Here is a 22,451-nt window from a genome sequence, read left to right as displayed (position 1 = left end):
ATTTAATCACTTAGACAATGCATTGTTAGCCTAAAAATTGTTTACCCTAGAAATGTTTAGATGGTAGTAACTACATATGCCCCCCCCCCCCCCCTCCGCCCTATCTCTCTACCCCACCATTTACCTAATAAAATTAGAAAAAAAAGGATAAGAAATGTTTTGCTGAATAGCCATTAGTTGTTCAACTGAAGTTTGCATGACCCAAGCCTCGAGACCTCATTGCAACGGGGATACCGAGGTATTACCAGGGTCCTATACCTGACAGGTCTGTTTTACTATTTCTATATTGTGGTCTCATCTGAGATAAGGCATTAGCTATGTTTCTCAAACTGTTCAGTTACAACTGTATACCTCTGACTGTAACTCCATTGATTATCCTTAATAAACATATATAAAAAAAAAAAAAATGAATCCTCAATTTATGGACTTCCAAACATAAGTACATACTATGGCATTTGATAGGTATGATATCTATTACTCTTCTCTTAATAAAGCTACCTTCCAAAGGAGATGGGGCCCTTTTGATGCAATTCAATCATTTTAAAACATGTTACCTCCTGTATGCTACCTTGGATTAATATACTTTTTTATTATAATTATCTTATATGCTTTCACCATATATACATGAGGTATCATTTTTATACCAATACTTTATACAGACTCCTATACTTAATACCAGAGGAGATTATACCCGCCCCCCCCCCCCCACACACACACACCCACACCCCCTTCCCTTCATATCCTTTCCCATCTCATCCTTAGTTGGTTACCCCTTAGCATTCATATAAGTATCTCATTTCTGCATAGATGATGAAGATGTATTCTAACTACTTTCTATACCATTCATCTATATGATATGTATGACTCTGTTTGAATTCTTACCAATTGTCGCTTTTTCTTTTTCAAATGTCATTTTTATCGAGACCCCGAGAATTTTGGATATGGGATTTTTCCGGATTTTGGAATTTTTTTCCCATACTTAGTTGGTCCCCTGGTGGTGCCCGATGGCCTTCAGGATCCTCTTCAGTGGCATCTCCGGTCCCAGGGGTGCCGTCACAGGCCGCACACTCACATAATGCATACCTGGGACCGGAGAAGCTGCTGAAGAGGATCCTGAAGGGATGCCGTGGACATCGGGGATGAGGTAATTATGAAAAAAAGCCTGGAAAAAAACACGGTTTTCGGAATACACGGATAAGGGAGACCCGACCTGTATTTGAAAAAAAAATAATAATAATAAAAATTTGTTGGGGGCAGTATGGAATGTTATTGGATTTGAATTTTAATTTTACTTTTTCACATATTTACTGTATTCAATTTGCATATTTTTTTAGACAATTCTATCCTAATTAATTTCTCAATTTTTTTTACGTACAGTATGTCATAGTTTAACTCAGTTTAGTTGAAACTACTGATTCATCCTATTAAGTTCTCATAGAACATGTGTCATTTTCCTGCCCTCGGGTGTACTGTGTTCTATTTAGGCATAGAGTCTTATCACTATTGACATTTTCTATAATATGACAATAAATTGTAATTCTAAATCATCAATAATGCAAGGAAAAATACTGCACAAATAGAATAATGCATGCATGGTTAATGTGATAAGTGTGGTACATCTCTATGAGATGGCAACACAACTCCTTTGGTGATGTGACGCTTGGAAAGTTCCACACTTCTAATCCCATCCCCAGGGCAAATTACTGCCAAAAGTGAAGGGTTGTCCACTTGTAGAAGCAGTTGGAAGTGAGCGGTTTAGCAGTTGCCACAAAAATGTATAAAAACTCATTCTGTGCAGAAGCACACAAATCGGGGTTTGAACTGGTTCCCCATCCACCCTATTTTCCGGATTTGGGGCCTTATTCTGGTTACTTTGCAACCGCACTGTGTTTGCATGGGGACTGATGGTAGTGCTGTGTTCATGCGCATTTCTGTGCATGTGCATACGCAGGGTGCGTGCACCCATGGCAAACAGACTGTTCGCCAGGTGTACACACCCAGGACAGTGGGCGGAGAGGGGCGGTGAGCGGCTCTATTAGCATATGGGAATGACCAGCATTTCATGGGCGTTCCCTTGAGAGCTCTGGGTGCTCTCATGCTAATAAGGCCATGATGCAGTTGCGGGTGGCGGGCAGCTGACATCACTGGATGCAGGGCGGAGAGGGATGGCGGGCAGCCCGATTAGCATATGGGAATGCCCAGCATTTTATGGGGGTTCCCATGAGAACACTGGGTGTTCTCATGTTAATGAGGCCATGACGCAGATGCGGTAGGCGGGCAGCTGACATCACTGGATGTCAGCTGCCCGCCCATTTCCTTCCCAGCGTGCACAAATATTTCAGTGATTTGAAAGTCATTTTTATATGCGTGCACCTTCCACATCTTTTGATGGTCGGCGACCATTGAAAGATGTGGGAGGTTCCCCCTGCCCTGCGAATGGATGTTACTGTGTACAGTATATGGAGCTGTGTTTACTGGTGTGTAATAGGGGGGCTCTGGTGTGTAATATGGGTCTGTGCATAATGTTATATGAGGCTGTGTGGGGAATCCTGACTGTCAGCCTGTACACCAGGGCCGGAATCCAGACACCAGCAAAGAAACCCGGCCGGAATATCAACATCCAGTATCCTGATGGTAAGTATGCTGTGGGTGCTGTAGCATGAGGTCAGGGGGTGGGGGAGAAGGGGAGGGTTATGCACTAGGTGTGACTTAGGGCTTTGGGGGAAACTGCAGTAATGGAGAGTTAGGGGGGTAGGAGGAAATGGTAAGTATACTTACCCAGCCTCTGACAGTGTTCTGTTCAGCAGGATGACACGGTCAGTCTTCTGACCATCCGCAACCCGTCCGCTGGTCATGTATACTGGGTGTGATATGTGGAAAGGGGGCTGTGTCTGGTAATCAGGGTTTAAAGCCTAATGAACCTGCTCCAGTGCCCTCATAGGGAAACTCTGACATGTAGCCAACAGAAAAAGGCGGCACTAAGGTACTTGTAAAACGGCGGGGGGAAAAAATACTCCAATTTATTAAATGTTTCAAGAATGTGCTCCCCTTCGTCAGGGGACATACAGACACACAATCCCACACCAGTTTATATAGATTTTCTATTTGTCTTGGACAATTGCAGGACACACCCCTGAGTGGCAATAAGAAGGTGGAGCTAGGCACGCCCCTTTGGGCGGAGCTAGACACCCCAGCTCAACTGCATGCAGTACCCCCTCCCTGAAACTTTTTCTTTTCAAAAGTAGGCAAGTATGCGTGGCAGGGACATGGCAGCAATGCATAAAGTCTGTATAATGTCTTTGTTTATACAGTATGTCCATAAGCGATTAATTTTTTAAAGATGTATTTTGAAAGAAAAGCTTGGTTGATTTCAATTCTGTTTGTCCCATCATTTTGTTCTCTAAAACTAGTCACTTTGCTTTCACTGCTGTACTCTGTGAGCCTAATTCAGACCTGATCTCAGGACAAATTTGGGTACTTATGTAGTATCTGGGCTGCCGATTTCTAAATCGGGTACATCGCATCGCATCGCATGCGACCATCGGATGCGATGCGATGCGATGCGATGACCCGATTTTTCCATAGGAATCAATGTTAAAATGGACTGAGTCCATTTTAACATGGAATTCAATGGGAAAAAGGGGTCCTTTTCATACCCCTACTATCCAAGTGGGCATGGAGTTGGATATAAACCTGTGGCGAGCGTAGCGAGCCACCGAGCCCGAAGCGTGGCGAGCCCCGCGAGGGGACACAGAATACCGTCCCCTCGCGGGGCTCGCTTCGCTCGCCACGCTTCGGGCTCGGTGGCTCGCTGCGCTCGCCACAGGTTTATATCCAACTCCATGCCCACTTGGATAGTAGGGGTATGAAAAGGACCCCTTTTTCCCATTGAATTCCATGTTAAAATGGACTCAGTCCATTTTAACATTGATTCCTATGGAAAAATCGGGTCATCGCATCCGATGGTCGCATGCGATGCGATGCGATATCGCATCGCATCGCATCTGATTGTATGCCTTAACTTAAGGCATACAATCAAAAAATCGGCAGCCCAGATACTACATAAGTACCCAAATTTGTTCTAAAAATGCGAAAAATCATGTGCACTGCAGGTGGGGCAGATGTAACATGTGCAGAGAGAGTTTGATTTGTCTGAATTATTTTGTTTCTGTGCAGAGTAAATACTGGCTGCTTTATTTTTACACTGCAATAAAGATTTCAGTTTGAACACATCCCACCCAAATATACATCTCTGCATGTGTTAACATCTGCCCCACCTGCAGTGCACATGGTTTTGCCTGTTTTGAGAACACATTTGCCCTGCAATCAGATCTGAATTAGGCCCTGTGACTCAAATACATAATAAACTGTGGCTGCTTAAAGCGCATGGAGTAGAATTCACATTGTGTTTTGTTGTCATGGTACATTACATCAGAGCAAAGTTCAGCCTATGCTCATGCCACCATAAGCAAACATCAAACAATGATTTACCTGTTTATCACAATCTATAGCGATACGCAGCTGGCACTCAGGCCCCTATTCGGATTGATACGCTAAACATCCATTTGCAGCCATGCAGGGGATGGCAGAGTGCAAGGGGGGGTGGGCGGCTGTTCGTGCGGTGTCTGGTGGACTGGCAAGGCTACGAAATTTGCAGCCTTGTAAGTCAATCAGAATAACCTTCTCATAGTAGTTTGGGAAGTTACATGTCTAATAAATATAGAATTGATGGCAAAAAATAATTGTCATTTCATTGAAAATCAGGGTTGGGTTGTCCATAGGTCTTCACAGTTGGTATATAAAAGGTCTGTTTTGTTTGCTGCTATGTAAACCCCCCCCCCCCCTGCATAACAGAAAGCCCACCACACACACACACTTGTCCCCATTTATTGTTATTCCATCTCAGCAGTACACTGTACATATACTTGTCTTCCTTCCTCAAACAACCGGGAGTCTCCCAAAAATCCGCTTGGCCTCCCAAAAAGGTGGGCAAGCCTACCACACACCAAACCCCACTGCAATTTGCGGCTCTTTGGGAGGGGGAGGGTCTAAAATGATGCAAATTGCATAATTGTCAGGCTACCATGTGTGTGATCCCAAGGATCACATGCATGGTGACCATTACAATAATGGGTTTTCTGAGTACCCTCTGCCATCTCAATCTGCAATGTGTAGCTGATAGGCTACAGTGGTAAACCAGGATCTTCAGATGGAGGTGGCTGCAGTGTCAAATTTGCAGAATGCCTCGCATTCTGGAGGTTGGAAAATCTGTCAGCATTGTATGCCCCATAGAAACCTATGGGATTTGTGGCTGCATGTGGGAATATAAGGATTGCATCAGATACAGGAGATAGCTTTTATTTAATGAAAAATGGGCCCCTACAGTACATAAGTAGCACTGAATCCTATCCTTAGACAGTTATGGTACTTACATAATAGTATTTCTAAATGAGTATCAGAGTTTTATTCAGTGTATACGACCATTTTTTATTAGAAATGATATCATGGTTGGAATTTTGTATTGCCCCATACCTTTTGTTCCCCACTGTTCTGTATACACCATATGCGCCTGTATATTAATACATTGAATTTGAAGAATGAAAAAAATTAAAGATTCTGAAAACCTTTTTCTCAGTTTATCATCCACATGAGAACGTTAAAGTGTATTGAGCGAGGCACCCGGCCTGAAGAATGGCGAGCGAATTGGCACACTTATTGGGGTTTACATGCTCAGGGTTTGACTTGGACACCATAAAAAGGTGAACTCATGTTGGCCTTGTACATGTTGACCACACATTGTCTGTGAGCTATACTACACCCTTGTATATGACTATGAGTAAGTGCTTGTATACAGATCTTGCCATGGCTTATGGGTTAGATGTTATTGTCATTATAGATTTTTTGTAATGTAGACTCAGGTGATCTGATGCTGGGTCCCAGGTCATAGCAATGGATGACAAATACATGCATGAGGTGACATTACCTTATCTATGCATCAGTACTGCTTATGAGGAATACACTGTGAGGGGCACATTTAAATTTCTATATTCTATGCACACACAATAGTTTAGCAGAAAATACTCTAAGGCCCTGATTGTGAGTAGTACACAAACCTTATCACTTGGATACTACTCTGCTGTTTGTAGTACCAGGGGTGTCCCTACCTTTAAGTACACCCGATGCTGAGATGCATAAACTTCATGATAGCCAAAAGGAGTGCAGGATAGGGGGTGTGGGTAAGCGGCCCAAACCTGTTTTTGCCACTGTGGAGGTCCGGACGTCTGAGCTGCATCTGGGGACAAGCCAAACTGCAGTGCCAGGAGCTGCACATAATGTTACACTGCAGCACCCTAAGCAGGAGCCAGCACTTTGGTTTCACCCCTCAAAGGAGTAACACCCCATCCCTCACAGCCCGTAGGGGCGCCACTGAGTAATATGGTATTTTATTGCAAGATCACTTTAGGTTCCCCAATGCTGCAGTCTGAGTGACAGCCTATGAGGGCTAGGTCGCTCTACTCAAAATCACACACAAGCATTTTTTTTATTGCATTGCAATTAAATAAGTTTGGCAATTTGTATAACCTGTTAGTGGAAAACAAATGAATTTGTGTATTCCTTCATTGTAGTACCAGCGCTGCTTTATCTTCTTTTTTTTTACCATTTTGGGAAAACAAATGAATACCTGATTGAGGGTAGAATTATGTGGCCATAAGATTCTTTATGGGCGCAGGTTCGCTTCACCACTTTATCGTGGTGAAGCTCTCCTGAAATTTGCCCAAATGTATAAACAGAGTGGCCTTCGTTATCCCCTGCTGCCGGGGATACGCTGCCTCCCATAACATATCCTGCACTCCCGTCCGGAATGCGCCAGTTACTTTTTCTCACAATATGTAACCGGCGCATGCACAGTTTTCCATGTTAGGCGTTGCTTGTTGGTCTCCGGTGGTTTCAGATTAATGTTCGCCGGGGATGCTGTGTACCCGGCGTATGCGCAGTTTGAATTTAAAGATGCCGGAGACCAGCAAGCGGCACAGACTATAAAGCAGGAGATCAACATCGCCAGCAGAAGATGACGATCCGGGATGGGGCTCCATAAAGAACGAAGCCCCACATCGCCGGATCATACATAAGGTAAGGCGCTCTTTTTAAATTAACGTCGCTGCACTCTCCATCCTGCCCCGCACCGCAGCCTGTTTAACACCTGCATCGCGGGTGTCATAGATCAGGGGTAGCGCTATCCCCTGCCATAACGCATGGGGATAGCGCATATTCCCCTGATCAAAGTGTAATAAATCTACCCGTGTGAGCTAATTTAATGACCATTATTGAGCACTTTTACCCTTCCTTACCCTCCCCAATAGCTACTATTAGTGCACAAGAATTTGCTTCCTTCGCTAAGGACAAGATTTATAAAATCCAAGAAGGAAGTGTATGCTCTTCCTCAGCCAGAGACTTGCTCATCTCCTTTCCAGAGCCCTTTGGCACATTCTCATTTGACCCCAAAGGTATCAGTATCAACACTCTTCTCATTCTCCTAGTCTACTACCTCTCTACTCCTGATACTACACCCTCACAAATCAGTAAATCTGTCTCCTGTGCTTATCACAAACATAACTAAAAACTGTTTAAACCTGCAGTTGTTACTCCAATTCTAAACCTCCTCCCCAAGAATTCTAAACTTAATAACTCTCTAACTACCATCCCATCTCTCAGCTCCCATGCCTCTCCAAACTACTTGCCTAAACTCAACTCACACTTTCTTAACTCCTACAACTTGACTCGCCACCTCAAACATTTAACCCTTTGCCGTCCGAATTTTTTCCCCCCGCAGTCTAGTTTAAATATTTAAATAGTTTTTTTTTTATTCAAAAAATGGTCTACATTGAATGTTGAACAATCCTTATGTTATTTTTAAAGTGGCTCGCCATTGGATCTGCTACTAGCGCTAGGGCTGTTGAGCCTGACTAGGCGTTGAAGCTGAAAGGGTTAAAAAAAACAGAATAATTATATTCCCACCAGCCAAGAGTAGTTACCAACATGATAACGGTATTGCTGCTAAGAACACTACAATAAATCCTACTCCACAAGCTCGCTGCCTAGATGTCATATTTGAACTGTCCTTTATTTCTCACATTCAAACTGTCTCTGAATCGTGCTACATGCATCTAAAAAACATCCAAAATTCGACCGTATCTTACACAAGACACTGCAAAATCTCTAATCCATTATCATGCGCATTATTGCAAAAGACTCATCACTACAATCCATTTTGAATGCAGTTAATTTCCCTGGCTGGATGTATGTCTGCTGATCCGCTCTGTCAATCTCTCCTACCGCATTTATTATAAAATACTACTGCTCACATACATTAACCCAGTAGTTCCCAAACTGTGTGCCGTGGCACCCAGGGGTGCCTTGGAAGCCTTGCAGGGGTGCCTTAGGTTGGTGATCCAGGATCAAATCAAAATAAATTATGGTCAATGTAATAGGCAAAAGCAGTAAAAACTTGCGGCTTCCAGTTAAAAAAATATGTGGAAGCTGATCTTGTCCCTCACTTCATAATTAATCCTAAATATGACATTTAAAACACAATTTATTTAATTTAGATTCTTTTTCTTAATATCTCAATAAGAAACTTTTGGCCTAGGTGTGCCTTGGATAAAATTCTGATACTATAGGATGCCGTGAATAAACAAAGTTTGGGAACCTCTGCATTAACCTGACTACTCCAACATACATCTCTGATTATCTAAAAATATATCCCTATCCAACCTCTCCGCTCTGCATCTCTCATCCACACTCATTACTAGATCCCATTCACAATTGCAGGACTTGTCAGGCAGTACCCGCCCTATGGAATGCCCTTCCATGCACCTCTTAAGGCAAGATTATCATGTTCCAGAACGGTCTTGCAATCTAGTGTGACTGCTATGCTATAGATTACTATCCTTATGTATCGCTCCTATTATCCCTATAGATTGTAAGCTTGCGAGAAGGGGCCTCTTACCTCGGTTACTAACCAGTTTGTTTTATCACTCTTGTTTCCAATTGTAAAATACAACAAAATATGCTGCGCTCCATCAACACTTACACTAGCCCTATGGCAAGTGCAGCTTCTGAGTCTGTTCATAACCTCACATTCCTGTGGCTGTACGTTTGTAAAAGTAGCTGGTTGCATTGATACACATATGACAATCCCTTTAACAGGCCCAAGAAATAGACCATTTTTGTGTTCACTTCTAGGCACCTCCCAGGAACACCCAACACATTTCCACAAAACTTCTTTATGGAACGAAGGCCGGTCAGCCCAGATATGTGTGCACACAGGACTGACTTTAAGGAAGGACTGAACGATCGCTAGTGATATAGGGCCTGCTTCATCAAAATGCTCTCACAGTACCGGCTGCCCCCTTGCCGCACAGTGAATTGGAGTGGTTGCGTGTGACCTCATAGGCCTGCGCTGTTGGGACTGCTCACACAAAACAATCTGTGGTCACCCCTGCTGACTCTGAAATTGCAATCACCGGTGAAATCAAATGTTATAACATACACAAGTGCATTCACATTTCACATCTGATGAAACATGTATCACTGTAGCAGTAACAGTACAATCCTGAGACAAAATGCCAGCCCATTCGCTGGAAACCACCATCAACACCAAGAATGAACAAAAGCACATCAAAGACAATAAAACCTCAAAGCCATCTTTTTTTATCAAGGGTGTTATTCTGCAGAAGGCACAACAGGGAATCAATAGTACTACAATAAATATTCTAAAAACATTATGGAAAAGAAAAACAAAAAGAGCTTCCATCAAGAAAATGCACCAGCCCACTCTCTCTGAAGCAGTTTTCTGGCTGAGAAACTGATTGCAGTGCTAAAACACCCTTCATACTCACCAGACCTAGCACCATAATGTTCTCTAAAGTTAAATCTGTACTAGATGAAAAACGTTTTGCACCAGTTAATGAAATAAGGAAGGAAACTGAGCCATAAAGACAACTGACAGATAATGGCTATGTCAATCACCAGCAGCGGGTGTACGGGCGGTCGGCAGAACAATGATTATTATTTAGATATGTGAATGACGCCGTTCAGATATATGGCTTGTAAAACTGGCCGATAGTACATCAATATATGAGCAGTTCAATCGAAATGGCCAGCGTGTATACATATTAGGACAGTTACAGCATATCCAGAAATGTCAGGGACATCAGTGTGGGAAAATTGTAATGTAAAATCCTGCAGCAGAACAACTATGAAAAGGATGACAATGTAGAGTATGTATAGGCAGCAACACATAGAAAGTAATCTATAGATAAATATATCTTAGGTCAGCACAAAAACTAAAAAAGAAAATTATTATAGGGAGGGGGCTTAAATATCCAGCCCTACAGATGGAGCCCCTCTCAACTATCTTCCTTAGGTCTTGGCTCACACCATGGCTATCCTACTGTTCTCAGCAGCAATACAATACATAGAACAATACAGTAGGGGATTAGCAGAGTAATCCCATTACTCACTTAATCCTATTAAAGGGCTAAATGAGGAGGGCTCCATCTGTACCTTAAGACAATGAAACTAGTGGTTCTGGCACGGGAAACAGACTTTTACCTGTTTTACAAATCTTTTATGCCTGAAATGGTAGCATATGAGACTTAGATTTCTGGGATAGGATAAACTTACTTTGCTAAGCTCTCCGAGTTTTTTCAATCATTTTGGGTTTCAGTTACCATTAGTAACCTGACCACTACTACTCTGTGAAACCAGCTGTTAAAACAACACAGCACTGTTAAAAACCCAATGTTCTATGGCAGGCATTCCCAACCACGGTGCTCAAGGCACATCAACAGTGCAGGTTTTATGATATCCAGCCTTCAGCACAGATGGTTTAATCAGAATCACTCAGGTACTAATTAAGTCACCTATGCTCAAGCCTGGATATCTACAAAACCTGCACTGTTGGTGTGCCTTGAGGACCGTGGTTGGGAATGTCTGTTCTATGGTATGGCAGATAGGACAAGAATTACACCATTGCTGCAGCTGCATATTTCCCCTGTCCTCGCTAAACACATGGGTGTTACTAAACGGAATCATAAGATTTTCAATAGCATATCGGCACATGACTCATACAAATCATAAGTTATGACAAGCCTAAAAAGTCATAAAGACATCATTTTGTACAATTATATTTATAAGGTCAATACAAAGTCTTGTCTGATTAAATTTTTAGACCCAGAAATGTGCAGGTGTCAAAAATGACTTCTACTGTTTAAGCAGAGGATAGGGTTATTCTCTACTAATGTGATGATAGCCACCTCCTTAAGGTTTAAAAAATGTTTGAATATCGTTCTTATCTGAACAGATCGATATAGCTACAGACAGTAAATTACACAATTGAATTAAAATAGAAAAAAAAAAATTGTATTTTTTAGGATTAACAAGACTTGCCACCCCTCTTGATCAAAACAGTTGAAAAGGTTGAACTTGTATTATTTTCAAACTGTAAAACTGTATATTCAACATCACTGGCAATGGTCACCCCTATCTTATACAGGCACCACATGAAACCTAGGGGTAAATGTACAGTATGAAGCAATGATCTGGGAGGAGAAGTGATAAAGTGTACTTTATCACCTGCCAATCAGCTCCTGACTTAAGTTACAGGCTGGATTTAAAAAAGGACAGTAAGAAGCGGATTGGCCGGTGATAAAGTACCAGGCTCTATCATTTCTCCACCCTTATCACTGCTTCATACCTCTACCCCCTAAAGAGCAAGGCAGCTGCAAGATACAGACACTCTGGGGAAAAGGCTTGAATCTTTCCTGTGATACCCAACAGGCAGTGGAAGGCTCATTTAGACTCTTTTATTAGGCATAACAGTCTTAAGCTTTAGCATGATTGCCTAAATTAAGACATTTCTTTCATACCTGGATAACGGATATCAAAGCAAAACAAAATTTGCACTACTGTGATATTTTGTATCTTAAACAATTGATTTAATCTACTTGTATATTGCTGGGCACACATTGGACAATATATTAGTTCTATCAAAGCAACAACAGATCATTTACAATTTGCGTTGGCCCAGCAGCACAGCCAATGCCCAACATATCTGCAGATATATCCGTGCATCTGGCTGTATAACAGGGATGGGGAACCTTTGGCCCTCCAGCTGTAGTTGAATTACACATCCCAGAATGCTTTGCTACAGTTTTAGCACAGCCAAATAGTAAAACTGTAGCAGTGCATGCTAGGATGTGTCGTTCAGCAACAGCTGGAGGGGCCGAAGGTTCCCTATCCCTGCTGTATATGTATGGTCTGTCCACTGACCACCTGTACTCCTGCTGCAGGGCCTACGGTGACCGAGTGGGCAAATTCAAACATGTGCCCAGTTGTGATGTCAGCGTAGAACGGTAAGTGTGTATGCTTACCAGATTTGGACACCCGATTGGCAAATACTGCAGATGGTTCAGGTAAGTGTGCACACAGCCTAAATTACCTACTATTTAAAAAAAATAAAAACACAAACAAAAAAAAACACAAATGGGCACTTGTGCTTTAAATTGTTTTACTAGCAAATGCAAATACCCATACGTTTTTACATTGTTTACAGTGTACAAATGTCCTCATTCAAATGTCATTTACGGTTAGAAATTGCATATTGAAAGCTTTTCTGAAAATGGCAGCAATAACTTGTTAGTTATGAAGCTTTCCTTTCCACAGCCCTACAAAGTGCTCCAACAAGAATGATTAATTAAGGTCAATAACACCTCAAGGCAGCAACAACGCTCACTACATTGTATGTGCAATGTTAAGAGACCTGTTTATTGAGCAGCCAGAATGCCCCAGCGCAGTTGAAGTGACCCTGTTTAATCATAAGTATCCGCAGAGCTGTATCATTGTAATAGTCACCGGTGATTCATTTTGCAGTGTTTTGACATCAGTATGAAACAAACATCGGTAATTCGGTCACTGTACCAGTGCAGGAGGTTCTGCTTCAGTTACAAAACAGATACCACATCTTTACATACCACCCATCACGCAACTGAAAAGTAGCTAGCTAATCATTAGCTAGTTAATAACTAGCATGCCAATTCCACTAAAACTTTAAAGAGTAAATGACATTGAATGCACAAATAGTTTTCAAATAATATTGGATGTGGAACAAACACCAACAGCACTCCCCTGTACTTATGCTGGCAATCCTCTAAACTTAAATGTGTAGACCAAGCAAGATGCAGTTTATACTGTTGTACATTATATAGTCATCAGATAAGAGTATGCTTTTATTTTAGTCATTGGTTTATAATTCTGAGAGGACATAATACAGATCTCCTGCACTGCCATCCTCCTCTGAGCCAGTAATAAATATTGCAGCATTAAGGGCGTATTAGTTGATGCGGGATTATGTGCAAGATAAGCCAAAAGAATGCGGGAGAATAAGGAAATAAGAGTAAGGAGAAATGTCACTGCAGACAGGAGAATCGGAAATGTAAATGTTTATGCCAAAACTAGTAAAACATACTTTAAACATTCACACATACAAACAAAAAAAAAAAAAGAAAAAAAAATTACATAAAAAGCTACTTTGATGTTACTAATGTTTATCAATGATGCGACGATGTTGTACAACTGCTGTGTTACTCAGGTCTGTAACATTAAACATAAGATGAGCACTGGATGTTTTATCTATTCATTCATTGCACTACAACAGCCCCGGCGTGCTCCTCATGCCAGATAATGGTACTGCTTGGAGTTTTCTTTGTCCCTTTCCATGTAGTCTCTATCTATTAAAGATTCAATCCTTTTCTTCAGGTCTCCAGGCTGGAAAGGAAAAGACAAATGACATACATGAAACATACCAAGTGAGTCAAATGTGCATGTAATCATCCTTTATAAAAGGTGCAACAAGGGTTGCATAGCGCCATATGTAGTAAAATTACATAATACATGGGTGATCAGCCAGGACATTTATTACACCAGTCCAGAAAAATATGAAAATATACACAATCTGCAGATTACATAGTTACTATCACAAAAGTGAGAGGGGGTTTTGAGTGCAAGAGCATACTTTCCAAACAACCAATGTGCAATAGGAGGAGGGGGAAGAAGGCTTAAGTCAAGATAGATTGTAAGCTTGCAGCAGGGCCCTCTAACCCCCAAATCTGTCTGTGGTTACCCAGTTTGTTTTATCACTGTCTACTATTGTAAAGCGCAACGGAATCTGCTGCGCTATATAAGAAACTGTAAATAAATAAATAAAATATGCTCTAATTCTACGATTGAAGGCTGGGAGAGTGAAGTAAGAGCTGTATAGTGTGTGGGAGGATATGTGAGGCAGTCACTGGCAGAGCTGGCACACATACATGTGTGTATGTGGGAATGAGGCTAGAGGGGATGCAGGGAGGAGAGGAATAGTAAAAGGCATTGTAAGTCAGTGAGAGGAGGTTAAACTTGATTGAGACAGGAGCTATTGGGAGGGGGGGCAGTGGTGTTAAGGATACTCATAAGTGAGACTGGTAAATCAGGGAAACACAAAATAAAGCAATCACAGAGAGAAGACAATGGCACAGATATTGGATGGAGAAAAAATGACAACTAAACATCTGAATTGGGGAACAGTGGAAAGGAAGGTATTTTCAAGAAGGGGTCTTGGCGGAGGGTAAGATTTGAACGTTAGGGAGAGCATGCGTTTCTACACTTTACACAGTGTAGAAGAAAGGATTTTAGGGTACTTGTGAGTTATCCGGGCGTCCGATTTTTTGATTGTATGCCTTAAGTTAAGGCATACAATCAGATGCGATGCGATGCGATATCGCATCGCATCGAATCGCATCGCATGCGACCATCGGATGCGATGACCCGATTTTTCCATAGGAATCAATGTTAAAATGATTCCTATGGAAAAAGGGGTCCTTTTCATACCCCTACTATCCAAGTGGGCATGGAGTTGGATATAAACCTGTGGCGAGCGTAGCGAGCCACCGAGCCCGAAGCGTGGCGAGCGAAGCGAGCCCCGCGAGGGGACGGTATTCCGTGTCCGCTCGCCACGCTTCGGGCTCGGTGGCTCGCTACGCTCGCCACAGGTTTATATCCAACTCCATGCCCACTTGGATAGTAGGGGTATGAAAAGGACCCTTTTTCCCATTGAATTCCATGTTAAAATGGACTCAGTCCATTTTAACATTGATTCCTATGGAAAAATCGGGTCATCGTATCGCATCCGATGGTCGCATGCGATGCGATGCGATGTTTTCCCGATCCGACCCGATTTAAAAATCGGACGCCCGGATAACTCACAAGTACCGATTTTAGTTCTGGGGAGCTGGGAGTCTAGAAGGAGTAGATCTTGTGTTGGATGGAACCAAGATAAAGATGAGACTGAAGCAAGGCTTCTAAACAAGTGAAGGGGCAAATCAGTAAGAAAAGGAGAACGGGAGCTATGACAAGGACAATAAATACATTTTACACTTTCCAAAAGTGATCTTAAAGCAGCTGCCATTGGTTATGGCATGAACTAAATTGAATGACACTACAGTATGTGTTGAAAAACCTACATTTTCAAGGAGCTTTCTTCTACAGATGAAAAGAGAGCTGAGCAGAGATTCTGTGTTTTCTTAGGGAAAGTAGCATCAGCAAACCCACAGTGTACATAATATGAACCGGTGGAAGCAGGTGCATAGGAGGAGCACAGAGTTCTACTTACCTTCACAGGGAACTTCAGCTGATTGTAAAGCTCTGAGACCAGGAGGTTGTGTGTAAGAGTTTTCCTCATTTTCATAATGCGAACAATTGCTGCATCAATCTGGTACTGTCTATCCTGGAAAACCCTTTCTGTTGTATTGACCTGCTCTTCCACCTGAGAAAAAGACATCCAGTCATACAGTATATGAAAAAGTATACATTGTACTCTCCCCACAAAAAATCAGGGACATAAAAAAGAAAAAATATAAAAAACTAAAATTAATGGAATTTAAAATCCTCACCGTTTCCTTCATCTGGATTTGGTTGATTTTAATTCTATATAACTTGTGCTTAAAATCTGCGTTAAAGTTGAACTTGTCTCCATCCTCTACATCCTTACTCTTCGGGGATTTGTTTAGCACTCTGGCTTTCCCACAGGCAAGTGACTGCAGAGTCCTTTTCAGCTCGTTCTCCTCTGCACAACAAGATAATGCATAACATTCACACTCCGTAATACAGTAATAAGCACAGCAATGGTATATTGTACCATATTTTATAACATACAGTACTTCTTTCTTTTGGCATAAGATTAATAACAGGGCCAGTGTCATCGACAGAGTACAGTAAAAAAAAGATAAGAGGACTAACTTACATTATAGATTAAAGGAGCAAATGGCCAAAAAAATGTGGTTCTCTCCTTAGAACCTAAATAAAGTGATGGTTAAAATACTTGGCTCTGTACAAAAGTGATAAGATAACAAAAACCACTTCCCTTAAGTAAAACTACGGTCTCAAAACGTTAACATCAGAAACCATGAAAAGGGAAAAGAAACACACAATACTGTAAAACCACAAGAATAAAGTGTGTTGGTCAAACGGTCTCTAACTAGGGAGATTCAGAAGCAAAAATCAGACTAAAGGCCCATACATACTGGGGGACTTTGAGCTGAAAGCAGCCGTTTTGTCTTTTGAGCTGTTTTAGCTCAAACGCCGCCCAGTGTGTACTGGGCATTGATGAGCACTAATGACCCGCTCCTGCATCATTGCTGGCCCAGCCATTCACTGGTTGGTATTACAAGCAGAGGAGCGATGGGGTGGACGGCTTTCCATAGTGTCCTGCTATGGAAAGTCGTCCACCCCCGGGAAAATCACAAAAACGGGCGAACGATTTTCAGCCCAGTGATTTTCCCCGTGATCACTGTCCATAGATGCTGGGCAAAATTGCACAGTGTGTATCAACCGTATCATGCTCATCGTGACTGGTCAGCCTTGGACAGGGTACCTGGGGGAGTGTGGACCACCTAAAAAAGCCCCCCCACCCTCCCATCCAGGCTTCACCTGTCCAGGGCTGTGGGCGCCGGCCTGATAGGGTTAAATCAGCCATAAAAAACATTGCTTTATATAGGTGAACTACAAGTCCCAGCAGGCCTCACCCGCATGCTGGGACTTGGCGAACCACAAGCCTCCACTGTTGAATAAGAGAAAATATAATTCTCTGGGTGGAATCAGAATGGATTTTGGGTAAATTATTACTCATCCATGACTATTTAGGATAAAACCAACACGAGCAGGTGTTGCCTGAGATGCGACTCAGAGTTGGCCTTGATAAGCTTATTGTCCAAATATGGAATGACTGTGATAATCCCTGTTTACAATAAAGGCCTTTGAGTGATACATACTTTGTGACACCTGCAGAGCTGTGTCAAGACAAGATGGAAGGATCCAAATCTGGGTTGTAATAAATCCCTAAAGCAAATTTTAGGAGTGTGTGATATGACCCGCAGATGGGCATATACAGAGGTGGGAAACTCTTCCCGCTCCATGGTGCCTATGACTGACTGGATAGACTACATTTTGAACTTTTCTACCTATGTGGTTTTAACACAACCCTCCTGACCCTGTCACTTAGGAAAGAAGTGCCAAATAAGTGCATTGGTGGGATACCTACCAAATCCAGGACGTACCCTCTTAAAACGATACCCCAGATCCCATGACTCAAGATAGACTAAAGCCACACTTCTTCAAAGACAAGTCCCCTAATTTAGATGGACCTGGACGGCGCCCAAAACCAGTCTACTTGTCCTCTTGCTTAAAGCCTGGACCTTGATAAAGGCCTCTTCCCTGATCCACAACATTCTCACCTGCATTGCAAAATCTTGGAGGTTGAGGCCAAATGTTCACTCTATTAGTAGCCACCTAACCCTTGAAATGGAATATGGTATAACAGATTTAGGTGGCCATGCTGAAGGAAAAGTTTGCCTATTCAATGGATATTGATATATGTGGCCAATTTCCCACTCCATCAGCACGCAGTTCTGCTGATATGGTTGATTAGGTGAGGGATAAGGAAAAAACAAAAAACTAAAAATCTACTCTTAAGGCCATTAAAAAGAGCTCCTGGTGGGGTGGGACGGTATAAAGGGGGTGAAGTATTAAGCTGGGTATACATTTATCCAATTCCAAGGTGATCAGACAACTGGGCCAGACTGTTTATACAATATTAGTGCAGACCTCAGGGTTCGCAAATACTCGCTATAGCGAGTATTTAACCCACTTTGGAGCACCAGGGACTCATTTTTTATGAATTGCGGGGACCCAGCCATTTCAGCATAGAGACCCACCACACCCTCCATCCACTGCTGAACTATGCAGTAGTGTGTATTTCTTATTGGCCAAAAGCAGGGTCAGAAGTGCTTGAGACAATGGAGTCAGCTTCCCCCCGACTCCTGGCATGGAGGGAGCACCTTTTCCATCGTCTCTGGGCTGCTGCCATCTACTGAGTCAAGTAACAGTACCGTTAAGGTGGGAAGCAGTGACCCATGATCGCAGGTGCAGGGCCACCATCCAGCACGTAACATACTCGAGGACCAGCAGGATGTCTGCATTGAAAAGTGAATACACACTTGTCAATGCTGGGGATGATGGCAACAGCGACGGGGGTGTTTATTTGAAGAGGCCCTGCTGCATTCTGCAACATAGCTCTCCGTCGCGATATCCTCCATTGTCCTGCATGTATAGACGGCCATGGACATCACTACCAACATTCGCTCTCTGCTGTAGAGAGCCTGCCGTCATGCTTGCGCCCTCTGTCAGTTACTAATTGACGGTTGGTCCCTGGATCTTGCCCCACCACGCCCAACTGCAGGTGTTACCCCTCTGGCTGCTAGCTGCTGCAAATTGTGCGGTGAGCTGCCGGGACTGGAGTTCAGTTGTCAGCTCTGGTCTAAGCAGGGTTATTGGGTCTCTTGGATTTTAAGCATGTTTTAAAAACGAAGGAGACTCAACAGGTGACCAAAATCAGATTAGACAAAAGTGTAACCAGCTTTAGCGTGTTATCTATACTGAAAACAACAGTGCAAATACGTGGGGAAAAAAAACTTTGTAAGAGAATAGTTTTTATACTGATGTCTGCTTCAAGTTAAACCTCTTTCACAGAACAGTCACATAATGAACACAGATGCAGTCAGAACACAATGAGGCAAAGTGATCTCACCTATTCCGGTAGCCATTTTAATTTCTTCAAAACTGAATTCTTCTCCCTCATTGAACATAAGTAGCACCAGTGTTTGAAACAATGATACCTGAAGCTCCTTCTTCTCCTATATCGAGTTCATAAAGAAAACATATGCCAAATTCCAAAGTTAATAATAGAGGTGAAAAATTATAATCAATTCTAGCCCTAAAATGCTAGATATTTTCCAACTTATTAATTAAGTACAAAAATGTAATTCTGTATTTTTCAGCACAACAGGAAGGTGCCAGTATATTAATGTACTATAGTGTTTGCTTAGAGGAAATATGTCCCTTTTTCATATTTACCATCTATGTGCATCTGGATCAGTGATGAGAGCACAAAGCAGAGTGATACAGATAAGAGGTTGCAGAAAATTGCCATAATAAACAAATTTGCCCAGCCAGTAGATAACTGTGAACTACCCCTAGGATTTTTTTTATGTGTAAAATAAAACTAAATACAAACTTCCGTTGAATGTTAAGGTCCATACACTTTGGGCTGCTCAAACTTGGTGTTTTGAGCGTCTTTCAGCTCAAAGCCGCCCAGTGTGTACGGAATGGCAATGAGCGGTGATGGGCCCATCAATCATCATCGCTGAGAAAGCCGTTCATCTGCTTGTATTACCGGCTCTGAGGACAATTTTGCATAGCGCTGCGCTATGCAAAGCCGCCTGCCCCCTGCTGATGGTACTGGGCAGGGGCAAAGCCGCTCAGTGTGCATGCACTGAGCAGCTTTCCCCCTAGCGATGACAGCGGTCATCGCTGTCCATATACGCTGGGCATAATTGCCCAGTGTGTATGGACCTTTACAAACCAAACACACAAGACTTTAGCTGGGTAAATAATATATAATGTGATGTACAGATATAATATGCCGCCAAATTCACTGCACAATATATGGTACATCAGATACTTTGATACATTCAGAATCGAACAATGCCATTGTGGTAAAAGCTGATAGTTATGGTGACAGGCACATTAATACGTAGAGTATTTAAGCTTAAAGATGAAACAATGTAAATTTTATTTTGAATCCACTTAAGTTTTCTTGTGATTTTTCTCTGTATTCATGACATCTCGCTGTTGATTGTACACACACACACACACACACATATATATATATATATATATATATATATATATATATATATATATATATATATACACACACACACACACACACACACACACATATATATATATATAATTTTCTATTTATTATGAAACCTTCGCAGGTTTTCTTGTAATGCTTTTTCTCTGTATTCATGACTTCTCATTAATAAAATTTCTATAAACGAAACAATGTAACATAAGCAATGAATATGTATGTGTAGAGAGTACAGCTAAACATTGAGGAGGGAGCGCCAGTCGTAAAGTGCGGAAGAGATGGATACCTTTCTTAAAATTGTATTTTAAAGTAGCTCCTTCTAATACTATAACCCTTTAGAAAGTTTATTTCTTTAGAAAGTTTCATAGAGATGTCTTGCTAGCACGTTCTTGATAGGCTTACACATTAACACTTGCTAGCGCCATCAACTGTATATCAGTTAGGAAACAAAAGATGATGAACTAGGCTATCCTGTATGAATGGTTACTGGAGATGTCCACCCAAAAGTATTTTATTGTATTAATCCTCCATGCTCTAAGAAAATAATAGCAGGCTGCAACACACGGCATCCATCATACTCCCCAGTGCCTCCCACAAGGCTAATTATACCAAGTAATAGCATAGAACAATTTTAAATTCAGTGAAGTGAATGGTTGCACGTTTGTATGCACACACATGGCCATAGCAATGAATGGAGTGATGAATGGGTGAAAATCAGGGCTGCCACTAGGAATTTTGGGGCCCGGGACTGATTTCCAGTCTGGGCCCCCCTCCCCTCTCCCCCCAACGGGAGCTGTCAGTGTGCTCCCATATCCCCCCCCTCTTAACTTACCGCCAGACTCGGTCCTCACTCAGCAGGTCCCGAAGCACATGCTTCTTCAATGCAGGATGCCGGCAGCCAATTAAAATGCAGCTCCGGCTGATGAGCCAATGAGAGATTGTGTACCGCTCTGATTGGCCCAAAAGCTGGTGCAGCTTTTTAATTGGCTGCCGGCATCCTGCATTGAAGAAGCCTATGCTTCGGGACCTCCTGAGTGAGGACTGAGTGCAGCATAAGCAGCATACAGCGGAGGGTTGCTGTGGGTAAAATGAGGTGCCCGGGCCCTTCCAGATGCTGGGGCCTGGGACAGCTGTACCTACAGCACCCCCTGTCTGCGGCTCTGGTGAAAATAGTCGCAGCTTAGCACAGGAACACACATTGTGACAATGTGAAAAATGGCTAAATCTGTAGGATTATGGGGATCATTGCTGTCCACACATAACATGTTCGTAATGTGTTGGCAAAACAGGTTGTCGGTCTTCCAGTCACATGAAATACCCACTTTATGAGGCTTATGCAGAGGAAAACTACTATATTCACAAAGGTGACTTGGCAGGACACAATTATACTAAATAATAACATATTCCAGGTACAACCCTTAAGCCCCCATACACACTACACAATGTTGGCCTTGTAAACAAGAATTATAAGCCATGGCAAAAAAGCAGTATAAAGCTGGGCCCTGCAAGTGGAAGCATAAGGGCCACATGTGGCCCCAGGTCCACCTGTCCCTCATCAATGTACTCAGCAGCCGGACTGCATTTTTTCCTTATTCCCACAGTTGTTACCATTACAGTGTGTAGTATAACAAAGCAGTAACAAGTGGTAAGATAGGGGTAAGTTTTCAAAAACAATTCAGTTATATCTGTATCTGCATTCAGTATCTGGCTTCAAGGTCTCTTCTAGCATTTATTTATTTTTAGACATCACAACTTGAGAAACTTGTGTGAGCACTCCGGCATTTATTAAGCAGTGCCTAATTCTGAGTAACAAGATGCAGCATCACATGACCATTTATTGCGAAACAAGGGAGAAGTTGGCAAGAGCGGGCAGGCAGCAGAAAGATGCCTTATTAGGATGCACACAGTGATTTACTCACAGCACTTAACATCTCTGATTTAGTGCACTACCAGCACTTTACTCCAATACATTTGCTGCTATATATAAGCTATATTTTTATTCTATTTATTTTATGTGTGGTATTTATGTTAAATAAACTCCTGAATTTAATGCTTATGGGAACGTATATGCATTAATATATACCCACATACTTGATTTACGTTTGCGGGTGTCCTATGCCTTGGAAGGCCACATAAGACCCAC

General features: G+C 42.2%; 1 protein-coding gene across 3 annotated transcripts in view; it reads right to left on the bottom strand.

The window, feature by feature from the left end:
• Positions 1-12,554: 12,554 nt before the first annotated feature.
• The window catches only part of CUL4A (cullin 4A), a 56,710-nt gene continuing 46,813 nt past the window's right edge, over positions 12,555-22,451 (bottom strand). For all 3 annotated transcript variants that reach the window (XM_083168705.1, XM_083168706.1, XM_083168707.1), the window contains exons 18-21: positions 19,181-19,286; positions 15,990-16,162; positions 15,710-15,862; positions 12,555-13,827 (exon numbers count right to left, since the gene is read on the bottom strand). In XM_083168705.1, the coding sequence (XP_083024831.1) occupies positions 13,732-13,827; positions 15,710-15,862; positions 15,990-16,162; positions 19,181-19,286 (528 nt within the window). In that variant the 3' untranslated portion in view covers positions 12,555-13,731. The remainder of the gene's footprint in view (positions 13,828-15,709; positions 15,863-15,989; positions 16,163-19,180; positions 19,287-22,451) is intronic.

Source organism: Crinia signifera, chromosome 2 (genome assembly GCF_055691185.1).
Source record: "Crinia signifera chromosome 2, ASM5569118v1, whole genome shotgun sequence".
NCBI classification, from domain to species: Eukaryota; Metazoa; Chordata; class Amphibia; order Anura; family Myobatrachidae; genus Crinia; species Crinia signifera.
Note: the sequence above shows the minus strand (reverse complement) of the source record. Positions and strands in the feature narration are given on the sequence as shown.